The 12,293-nt window shown below is 37.5% G+C and overlaps 1 protein-coding gene across 7 annotated transcripts in view; it reads left to right on the top strand.

Annotated features, from left to right (window-relative positions):
* Window positions 1-12,293, top strand: part of SEC22A (SEC22 homolog A, vesicle trafficking protein) — a 70,261-nt gene that overhangs the window by 32,542 nt on the left and 25,426 nt on the right. For all 7 annotated transcript variants that reach the window (XM_054551391.2, XM_063721728.1, XM_009238462.3 and 4 more), the window contains one exon: window positions 10,968-11,083. In XM_054551391.2, coding sequence (XP_054407366.1) covers window positions 10,968-11,083 — 116 coding nt within the window. The remainder of the gene's footprint in view (window positions 1-10,967; window positions 11,084-12,293) is intronic.

Genomic DNA, 12,293 nt, shown 5'->3' with positions numbered 1-12,293 from the left:
TTGGAAAATCTTGGAAAAGTACAAAGTTGGAGGACTCACACTTGTAAACTTACTACCAACCTACAATTATCATGACTGTGTGGTTCTAGTTTAAGGATAGATATATAGATCAATGGAGTAGAATTGAGAGTACAGAAGTAAACTCACTATGGTTAACTAATTTTCAACAGTGATGCCAAGACAATGGTGAAAGAATAGTCTTTTTGACAAATGGTGCTAGGACAACTAGATATCCACATGCAAAAGAATGAAGTTGGACCCCTACCTCAAAAAAATATATAAATTAAAATGTATCAAAAACTTAAAATTAACAACAAAACTATAAACCTCTTAGGAGAAAACATAAATCTTTGTATAATCTTATATTAGGTTTTTAAGACAACACCAAAATCACAATGAAAAAAGAAAAAATAGGCCAGGTGCAGTGGCTCACGCCTGTAATCTCAGCACTTCGGGAGGCCAAGACAGGCAGATCGCTTGGTCCCATGAGTTTGAGACCAGCCTGGGCAACATGGCGAAACCTCATCTCTACAAAAAATACAAAAATTATCCAGGCGTGGTGGTGCACGCCTGTAGTCCCAGCTACTTGGGAGGCTAAGGTGGGAGGACGGCTTGAGCCTAGGTGGCGGAGGTTGCAGTGAGCTGAGATCGCACCACTGCACTCCAGCCTGGGCAACAGCCAGACCTTGTCTCAAAAAAAAAAAAAAAAAAAAAAAAAAAGATAAGGTGGACATCATCAAAACTGAAAACTTTTTTGGAGACAAGTTCTTACAATGTTGCCCAGGCTGGTTTCACGCTCATGGGCTCAAACACTCCTCCCACCTCAGCCTCTAGAGTAGTCTGGATTACAGGCATGTACTACCTCACCCAATTCAAAATTAAAAACTTTGTTCTTCAAACGACACTATTAAGAAAATGAAAAGGCAACCGACAGAATGGGAGAAAATACTTGTAAATCGTATGTCTGATGAGGAACTAGTATCTAGAATACTGTTACAACTAAACGATAAAAAGACATAATCCAGTTTAAAAATGGAGAAAGGATTGGACTAGGCATTTTTGCAAAGAAGTTGTACAACTGGACAATTAACACATGAAAAGATGTTCAACGTCATAGTCATTAGGGAAATACAAAGCAAAATTACAAGGAGATGCCACTTCATACCTATTAGGATGGTTAAAATTAAAAAGAGACAATAACAAGTGTGGAAGAGGATATAGAGAAATTGGAACCCCCATACTTTGCCAGTGGGGTTGTAAAATTATGCAGTCACTTTGGAAAACAGTTTGGAAGTTCCTCAAAAAGTTAAAAAGAGTTACCATATGGCCCAGGAATTCTACTCTTAGGTGTACCCCAGAGAAATGCAAACATATGTCCACACAAAAATGTGTGTATGAATGTAGCATTATGCAAAATAATTCATGAATAGCAGCGTTATTCAAAGCCAAAAAGTGTAGGCACCCAACTGTCCATCAGCTGATGAGTGGATAAATAAAATGTGGTATATCCATATAGTGTATTATTATTCAGCCATAAAAAGGAATAAAGTACTGATACATATAACAACATCTGTGAGCCTTAGAAACATTATGCTAAATGAAAGAAGTCAGTCACAAGAAGGTCACATATTAATCATTCTCTTTATATGGAATGTCCAGAATAGGCAAATCCAGAGAAACAGGAAGTAGATTAATGATTGACGGAGCTAGAGGAATGGAGGGAAATAGGCAGTGACTACTAATAGGTATAAGGTTTCTTTTGAGGGTGATGAAAATATGGAATTAGGTATTTATGATTGTTGTACAACTCTGTGAGTCTACGAAAAACTCTTGAATTGTGTGTTTTAAAAGTATTAATTTTATTGAATGTGGATTATATTTCAATTTTTAAAATCACTAATAAATTCTATTATTACTTTGAAGACTTCCAGCTCTAGTAGTGATGGAGTAGGTAATTCAGACCACCAGTCCCACTGAGTACATGTAGAAAAGCTGAATGAAATGTATATATTCTATAGAATATATATGTCTGATCTAATATAGAATTTAATCAAATATAATCTTCCTGATATCTATGGAGATCCGACAAGATTACTAAGAATTAGTGGGATGCAGAGGAGGATGGAGGCCCAGGGAGGTGAGCGCAGTGTTCAGAGCTACTTTTTCCTTTGGTGCTTTTACCCATTTTGGAGAGCGTCTCTCCAGCTTTGGTTTACTACCTCAGATTTTTGCACCCTAGAAATATGGGTAAACTTAGTTTTGAATCATATTGTTCTCTAAAATTGGAGTGAGGTGATTCCACTGTGCTAATGCTCCAAAGGTCCGGTAGAAGCAATCAAATATCTTTCTTGGAAGAAGATAGTGTCATAAGCTTCAAATTATGTCTACAACAAGATTTTGAAAATAAAATGTTTGGCAAACAATCATAGATAATTAAGCACCTTAAGAGACTACACTACATGAACATAGACCATAAGAAACACTCATGCACGCACACACACGCACATATACGCACGATCTGATAGAAACAATGAAAGCCAGAAGACAACTTAATGATAACTTTGAAAGGATGAAAGAAAATAACTGCAAATGTAGAATTCTATGCTTTACAAAATGAATGAAGTGAACAAAAAGAAGTGGCAAGAATAGATATCCTTGTATTTTTCCTGATCCTGGTTTTAGCAGCAAAAACTTTCAGTCTCTAGGTTTTGCAGGTCATATGGCCTCTGCTGGTATAACACATGAAAGTAGCCGTAGATGTTATATAACAGAATGAGTGAGGCTGTGTTGCAATAAAACTTTATTTACAAAAATAGATGGTGGGCTAAATTTAGTCTGTGGGTCATAGTTTGCCAGCCTTTGCTGTCTGCTAATATTTGGCACAAAGTTGACATAGCCTTGTGAAAATATGGTAAATATACTGATATCTTTATCAGGTAAAAGTAAAATGCTTCTGATTTTCTCTATTTATTAGGATAGAGAAAAATGTGTTACCAAATTAGTACCTACAGGTCAGAGAATGAATTGCTTTGTTCCATAAGAAGACTGCATTTGGAAAAGCACATGCAGTTGAAACCTACAATCTGTCATCCTCCAAGACACATCCATTTTGGAGACTTATACTGGACAGTTAAATGGGAATATAATAGGAATTGCTACCTATACATCCTTTAAGCCTTGGATGGTGGCACTGATCTCTGTAATTACCTTGATGATATTTGGGTTGGGGGAGCTCAAAAACTTGCATTGGCCCTTCCTTCTCTAATAGTTCTAATTCCATGGGTCTGGCAGTCAATATTGCAAAAGATATATCTGTTCATTAATATATACTCAGGATTCAGGAATATAACCTAAATTAGGGGTGGGGGTCCAACTTGACTTACCAGGAGGTAGACTCTGTTAGAAACTCCATGTATCACCTAACTTCCATAAGTCCCCACCCTGACCTGTAGCTGACAGTGGCATCCTGGATCACCAAACGTTAGACATTTGGAAAATGGGGAGAGTCTGGTATTTGTTATTGTTTTAAGGAAGTGGGGCCAGATGCAGTGGTTCACGCCTGTAATCCCAGCACTTGAGGAGGCCAGGGTGGGAGGATGGTTTGAGCCTAGGTGTTTGAGACCAGCCTGGACAACAAAGCGAGACCCTGTCTCTACAAAAAAAATTCAAAGATTAGCTAGGCATGGTGGCACGTGACTGTAGTCCCAGCTACTAGAAAGGCTGAGGCAGGAGGATTGCTTGAGCCTGGGAGGTTGAGGCTGCAGTGAGCCTTGATCATGCCACTGTACTCCAGCCTGGGTGACAGAGTGAGACCCTGTCTCAAAAAAAAAGTTTTAAAAGTAACTCACAACTAGAACTTACTTTATTTTTATTTTTATTTTTGAGATGGAGTCTTGCTCTGTCACCCAGCAGGCTTGAGTGCAGTGGCGCAATCTCAGCCCACTGCAACCTCCACCTCCTGGGTTAAAGCAATTCTTCTGCCTCAGCCTCCCGAGTAGTTGGGATTACAGGTGCATGCCACCATGCGTGGCTAATTTTTGTATTTTTAGTAGAGACAGGGTTTCACCATGTTGGCCAGGCTGGCCTCAAACTCCTGACCTTGTGATCTGCCCACTTTGGCCTCCCAAAGTGCTGGGATTACAGGTGTGCGCCACCGCGCCCAGCCTAGAACTTACTTTAATATAACTTTAAATTTACTTTTAATTCAGACCAAGCCTACATAATATTTTCTATAGTCCCCAAGTTAAAATATATTTTTATGTTTTGGAACTTCTAAATAAAACTATTCAGTTTATTTTAGAATCTGGTTAATAGTTACTTGATAAGCATCATTTTTCAGGGTTTTCCTCCCTCTGTTACAGTATCTTACTCTCAGTATCTTTTTTGTATTTCTTTTTTTCTCTTTCTAATCTTTTGATCCTCTCCCCACAGTCTGGCATGAATGTTTTTATCTTGCCATACTTATTTTCTGAAGTCTACAGATGTTGTTCATGGGGTTAAAATATTAAATGAAGAGTACTGTGTTCTGCTTTTGCTTCTTTTAAAACTGTTTATTATGGAAATTTTCAAAATAAACAGAATAGTATAAATAAACAGAATGGTATAATTAACTCTCATGTACCCAACTATAACAACTATATCAACATTTTGCCATTCTTTTTTCATCTGTACTTCTACCTACTCCCCACTCATCCACTCCGTAATTTATTTCTATATTTTTTTTTGTTTAAGGGAGATTTACGTATATTAAAATGCACAAATCTTTGCTATGTCCACCCTGTTTTAAAGTATATGTTTCATTATTACTCAGGTATGGTGAGGAGGAGATGACTGTCATAGAAAAGATAGTTTGTTATACTCACTGATCCCTAAAGGGAGCACACAAGGATGTACCAATGTGGGTCAGGAGGCAGAGGGAACAGGAGGAAAATGTGGGCAAGAACTTTTATTGTGGTTTTGGTGGTAAGGAATGGGTGAGGCAGGGTAAGGAGGTTTTGAGATTGGCTAGTTTGAATAATTTCAATTCAATTATTGAACTCTGGGGCATAGGTTCTATCTCTAGTTGTCTGACATGTGGCCCTGGGATGATTGGGATAGGGAAATAATGGCCCTGGCTGTGAGAGCCTTATAGAGGAGTTGGTTGGTAGTGTGAGTCTGGATTGATTGGAATGCATATGAAAGGTGGACTCAGACAAGTTGTTTGCCATTACTAGGAATTAGCTATCCCTGGGAGAGGCAGTTCTTCCATGGTCAGCAAGGCCCTAGAGGTCAAAGCATCAAAAATACAGAATAAAAAGACATGATTAATAAACACCCTTATCAGAATATAGGACATTTCCATCTCCCCCAAAAAGTTTCTTTGTGTCCCTTTTCAGTTAATTTCCACCATCCTCTAGACAACGACTGTTTTTATTTTTTTCCACTTGAACTTTGTTTTGTTCCAGAACTTTATATAAAAGAAGACTACATTGTGTGACTATTGTGTTCAGCTTCTTTTGCACAGCATGATGTCATACATACATGTTGGCTGTCTCAGTAATTTGTTCCTTTTTATTCCTGAGCGGTATTCCATTGTATGAATCTACCACAATATGTTTATTTATTCTCTTGCTGATGGACATAAACTTGTTTCAGTTTTTGTTATTGCACATAAAGCTACTGTGAACATTCATCCTTTTCTTGACATATATTTTCATTTCCATTGAGTAAATATTAGGAGTGGAATTGATAGGTCAAAAGGTTGCCTGTTTAAGAAACTGCCAGTTTTCTGAAGTAGTTGTAAGATTTTACTTCCCCAACAAGCAATTTATGAGCATTTTGACTACTCCACATCTTCACCAACATTTAATGTTGTTAGTCTTTTTACTTTTATGTTGTGCTTTAAAAAAAAACTTCACAAAACCCTAAATTTAGGATTTAAACTGATAGAAACACTTCTGTCAGTCTCTTTGACACTTGTATATTTTTCATCTATTTTATCATTTTCTAGATAATTTGTCAGTTGCCTGAAAATGCTGCACTGTTTTGGCTGGTGCCCAGAAGCCAAATAGATTTACTAATCTCTCTTTCTTACACACACGCACCCACACACGCACACACACACAGACACACACACAGACACACACACGCACCCCTCATAATCCAACAGGTATTTATCATTTTTTTTCTCTAAAGTATTATGCTAAATTTTGTGGAGGCACTTTTTGGAAATAGAGTAAACACATTAACTGTACTCAGAATGAGAAAGGGAAATACAATCCAATAAGTAAAACACAAAGTAGAATGTGATACATGCTCCAGAAGAGGTAAGAAGGAAGACTCTTTCAGGTCTTGGAGCCTTGAAGGATATGCATGATTTTTACAGGTGGTGATGATAAAGAAGGGCCTCACTGATGAAAAGAATAGTGTGTTTTTGTGCCAGACTGTTAGTCTCATTCAATCATACTTCAGTAATAAATTAGGCTCATTTAGATGGAACTGACTTGAAAGTTCTCTCTTATCTTCCACAGACTGTTTCCCTAGGCATTTTGGGCATCTTTGAGATTTCGAATGGTACCATCTCTTTGAATCATCATAAGGACTATTCTGGGACTTTGCTTCATCAATTATTTTTCCTTTTTCTTGATTCTTCTATTTCATCTTCACTGAATTATTTCATTCCACCTATGTATGTATTCAAGTCTTCCTCCCTCCCTCCAACACTGTAAGAGAAAAAAGAATCCTGTTATCTCTGTTAAGCTTTCATCCTGTTTTTCTCTCCTTTAACTTCAGTAGTATTCACTTAATGCTTCCACCTCTTAACATCACCAGTTGTTCAACCTCTTGCAATCTGAATTTGATAAGGAAAGTGTGGTTCATATACACAATGGAGTACTGTTCATCCATAAAAAAGATGAGATCCAGTCATTTGCGACAGCATGGAGGGAACTGGAGATCATTAAGTAAAATAAGCCAGGCACAGAAAGACAAACATTGCATGTTCTCACTTATTTGTGAGATCTAAAAAGCCCTCAACCACTTTTCTGAAGAAAAAAAAAAATTTTTAAGGAGAATCCTAGCATCTCCTGGTCAGTAAGTCTAATACTTTTTACTTTAAGGTCAGATTTTTTTTGGCCTATCTATAGGCACTGTTAGCCATGTCTGTCTTCTTGATGGTCTCTCCTTCCTAGGTTTCGCTTGATTCTCCTGCATCTGCCTTCCCTGACTCTTCTTCCATCCCTTACTGACAGTGTTTACCAAGGATTTCCCTTGGCCTGCTTCTTTCTTTGACCCTCATTTAAACCTTTCCCTTCAGCTGCAGACCTCGTCTGCTTCTCCAGCTCTACTGCTATTCCATTCTTCAGTTGCTTGTTAAACACGGCCCATCATCACCTCAAATATGATGTTAAAATGTCCCCATTTTTTATCAAACTTAAGTTTCTTCCTGTGGATCTGTTGCTAAGTACTCTCATCTTTCCGATCACCTAGAGGTAAAACCTCAACATTTCTTTGAATTTTTTTCCCCTTTTGTTTGCCACATCTAATTAGTTGCCAAGTCTAATAATTTTAACCTCCATGACATCTTACTTCTTTTTCCCCATTTCTTTTTTTTTTTTAATTTTAGCTTTATTCTTTAATGAACTCCCAAGCACTCAGATTCCCATTTCTACTGTGACTATTCTGATTCAGGCCCTGATTTCATTCAGTCTTTTGCAGTGACTCTCCCACAAACTTCCTAATGTAGAACTGTAGAAAGAGCATGGGCTCTGCAGTCAGATAGACCTAAGTGCTAATTGTGAAGATGGTCCTTCTGGCTGTCTGACTTATAGAAAATAATTTAATCTTAATTTACAGATGAGAAAGTTTAGGCACAGAAAAGTTAGTCATTCCAGTTCAGTCACAGAGAAGTTAGTCATTTCTACCTCATGAAGTATGCCGTTCTGAAGGGTAAATGGGACAACGTGTGCTTAGTGAGAAGGTACTCAGAAAAATATTATTTCTCCCTCCCTTACTTTTGATCTCTTTACAACCCATTAATAGATTAATCTTCTTTAAGTATAACCTTCATTATATGAGAATCTTGTTCTTCAGTGGTTTCCCATTGTCTAATTTTCCATAATTCTTAGCCTAGAATTGTATACTATCAATTTGTGTCCACCTCCCTTTCTGACCTTATTTCTCCCCACTTGTCACAAACATCGCTTTGAGCCAAACCAAACCAAACCACTAGCAATGCCCTATAGCAGAATGGCTGAGAACATGAATTCCAGAATCATCTAAATCCCAGTTCACGTACTTACTTTGTGCCCATGAGCAAATTATTTAATGTCCCTAAACCTTTCCTATTCCGGGGGTGAGGGGTGAGCGGAAAACCAGGATAATTATAGTGCCTACTGCATTGGGTTGTTGGAAGGATAAAGTGAGACCAAGTATGTAAAGCACTTGGTGCCTGGCGTGTTGAGAGCAGTCACTGTTGGTAGAAGTAGTAGTTGTTGATGCTGTTGTTACTCGTTTCTCCCATTTCCATCTCCATCACATTTACATTCTTTTCTCTGCGTGGAATGCATTTCTTCCCCTTTGTACTTGACTACATTTTATCTATCTTCAAAGCTCTTTCCTGGTTCTAGACCACCCTCCCCCTACTTTATCTTTCCACTTCATCATTCCTTGCCTCTTTTAGCTTTGAATGCTTATTACTTTCATATACTTATCTATTTTATCTCTTTTATAAAAGACTAGAAGTGCCTTGAGGGCGGAATATGTAATTCAATTTTTTTATCTTTTAAAGCATAGCATCTTACACAGAACCAACCAGAAAGTATTTACTGAATAAATATATTAATTTACTGTAACCAATAGCTCTTTGGTTCCAAGGGGTTTATTCTTACTTCTTTAGGAACTTTTGCAGAGTCTCCATAAACCACTGGTACATTTTCAGAAACATTTAATTTTGTTACCAACATGCCATCCTTGGGTTCAAGAAGACTAAAGAAAAGACTTTGTAGCAGAAGGCAATAATAACAAAAGCAAAACAAAAACTGACCAGATGACACTGCTTTGGATTCAGCAAAATTATTGTTTTTCTACACTGCCTCTCATTTGTTATTGTTACAAATACTCTACACCGAATATTATAGTACCTGGAATGGTGCCAAATTAAGCATTTTTGGATAATAGTGGATCTAAGATCTGCTTTACTGAAGTAAAAAAAATAGCATAAATAGTTAATACATTAAAATATGATTAAATATCTAGTTCAGTTTGTTAAAATGAGAAATTATTAAGGAGTGTCACCTTCTTATGTTGTGGGCAGATGGAGTATTCTCTTGATAACTTCTCAAAGTACAAGCCACAGAACCTGGGAAGTGGGTGGGGGTGGAAGTGGGGGAATCTCTAGAATTTCTTCCCCACAGTGATTTGGCACAACGCCAGCTGTCCTTCAGCAAAGGTGTACTGTGTTCTTGTTAAAGGAGACTTATGCTTTTTAAAGGCTTTTATGCCTTTAAATGTATAGACGAATTAAATAGATTTTTAAATCGTGAAATTTTTTTTCTTTACTGATATAACACTTGGAAGCAATATTGAATAGTGACATTTAATTTTCTGTTTTCATATTAAAATATCAAGGAAATTTATTGAGAGCAGGCAGTTTGGGCACCAGAGAAGTTTAAGAAAATGTTATATAAGCACTTTCTGCTGAACTTGGGGAATAAATACTTTTTTGTGATATGTAGATTCTTGTGTTTTTATAACTGTTTAGGGAAGATGTTCTGCTGTAATGGCTGAATATAAGTTGCAGAGATTTAAACCCGCCCTTATATTAATGTTCCACTTCATTAACTTAATTGTTAGGGTGTTTACACTTCAGTGATTTAAATAAAATACTCTAAATGTGATTCTGTTGTCTTTCCCTCTGTCTCCCGTTTGAGGTCTAGATAATTATGTATTTAGTTTTGTGTTTTCATGTAGACCCTGTTGTTAATTCTATTAAGCGTAAGATGATGATGAAGGGAAGCTATTGTATAACTTTTGTGCTGCTGAAGCCCTGGAAGATAAGGGAATGTATTTATGAAAATAAAATGGTCACTTATTCAGCTAGTGTTTTGTCATTTTTACCTTCCGGTGTTATTCAGAGGACCAGGAACTTCATAGCTATAAGACTCCATTCTGTTTTGGAGTTCAGATTGCTGATTATATATGAGCTTTCACACGTATCCAGTGATATTTATAGCCCTAGAACCCAGATAAGGCAAAGTTTTGCTTAAAAGTAAGCTATGTTTGTACTTAAAAATGTTTCCTAAGCATTTTCAGAAAAAATAGGATTATGCAATGAATTTCCAAGCAAAGTCACCTTTACAAATACTTTCACCTACTTGGAAATAGTAGACATATTATGCAGTAAGGTTTTTTCTAAATGATTTACTGCCAGTTGTGAGCATCCCTTAGCACTGTCTATCCCAAATGCAAGTTACATGTCTTTGTTAAAAACATAGAGAAAGGCCAGATGCAGTGTCTCATGCCTGTAATACCAGCACTTTGGGAGTCCAAGGCCAGAGGATCACATGAGGCTGGGAGTTCAAGACCAGCTTGGGCAACATAGTGAGACCCTGTCTCTACAAAAAATTCAAGAAAAAATTAGGCAGGCATGGTGGCACATGCCTGTAATCGTAGATAGTTGGGAATCTGAGGCACGAGGGTCGCTTGAGCCCTTGAGTTTGAGGCTTGTAGCAAGCTGTGATCGTGACCCTGTCTCAAAAAAAAAGAAAAAGAAAAGAGAAAAATAAGTTAATTTTTCAGGGAAATGAAGCTTTTATGTTGTCAAGCATTTTTCATTTTATAACAGTATTTAATTGTGAATATATGGTGTTAAATAATTCTGTGAAGTATCTGCTTGACCCATTTAAGTTGAGCAGTGAATTTCTGTTTCACCTAAGTTCATCTTTGTGAGGTATTGGTGTTCATTTCTAACTATTTCTTTTATTTTCCAGCTCACCAGCGACTGGAACCAGCAACACTGTCAGGGATTGTAGGATTTATCCTTAGTCTTTTATGTGGAGCTCTGAATTTAATTCGAGGCTTTCATGCTATAGAAAGTCTCCTGCAGGTACTGTGCTTTTTTTGCAATTTCAGGTGACTGTGCCTGTTCATTCTACTGGTTACATAATTGACTTGAATTGGATTGGGTATTAGTATAATTTACAGTGCATACTCAAAATCTTTGTTTTTTTATATCTGTTTTAGCCTCCTTCTAAAAACACTGGTTGGCTTCTTTGATTCCATCGGCACATGTTTATTTATCATCTCTCTTTAGGAGGCACTATTTATAGGCACCCTGCGGACCCCAAGATGTGTGTGACATAGGCCTTGCAGTCTCATAACTGAAAATTGGACTGGGGAGGCAAGGAAGTAATTGCGAAATACACAGAGTTGGGAAGGGGGAGAGGTCAGTATAATCAGGATTGGAGAAGGAAGGTTTTGTGGAGGAGAGTTGAGCTGGCCCTGGAAAGATCTGACCAGACAGAGAGCAGTGGAAGAATGAAGAGGGCACACGTGGGCTGTGTTTGTTCCACTTCTGTGTATTCCTTACTTGGTTCATCTGCTCCTTTTTCTTTTTTTGTTAGTGGCTTCTTAAAACTTGAGCTTCCTAGAAAACCACAAATTTATTCAGATATTGCTAGCTATTTCATTTTCAAGTGGAGTTCCTTTCAGAAGCTATAGCTGTCAGAATATACTAATTTTTTCTCTTATGCTTTTTGTAAACTTTTTGAAATTTTCTTTAAGTTTAGCACATTTGAGACTGCACAGCTTTCCTTTCCCTTATTTCTATTCACTTTCTCTGAAGAACTCTTGACACTCCCACATTATGAATCAGTCCTCTTTTTTTGGTCAGCATTAAGTGCAGAATACCATTTGTAAAAATCCACTCAGCACACTTTGTATTCGGTTTTTAAGTTGCTGTTAGTTTGGGGAACCCTCAGAGGGTATCTTTCTGCATCTGTTTAGCCATGTAAAGCCAACAGCAGATGACATCACAGGTTCCAGCAGCAGAGCTGTTCCTAAAGGAGATGGACAGGACTTCTTATGACTTCCTACTTCCTCTTCCAAACACCCTTTGCCCTCAGGTTAAAGCTCCTCTCCCCTTTTAGGCACAGGACAGCCGGCTGCCATCCCTCGGCCTTTCTGTTTCCTGTCGCCATGCCAGATCAGATTTATTCCAGCAGAAGGAGTTCAGTTTTCAGCTGTTTAGATGACCTAACAAAAAGAAGAAACAAACACAATTTGGAGACTGCTGATAGAAAAAGCTTATAAATAAG

This window comes from Pongo abelii, chromosome 2 (assembly GCF_028885655.2).
Source record: "Pongo abelii isolate AG06213 chromosome 2, NHGRI_mPonAbe1-v2.0_pri, whole genome shotgun sequence".
Taxonomy (NCBI): Eukaryota; Metazoa; Chordata; class Mammalia; order Primates; family Hominidae; genus Pongo; species Pongo abelii.
The sequence above is the reverse complement of the archived record's forward strand: the minus strand, read 5'-3'. Positions and strand labels throughout refer to the sequence as shown.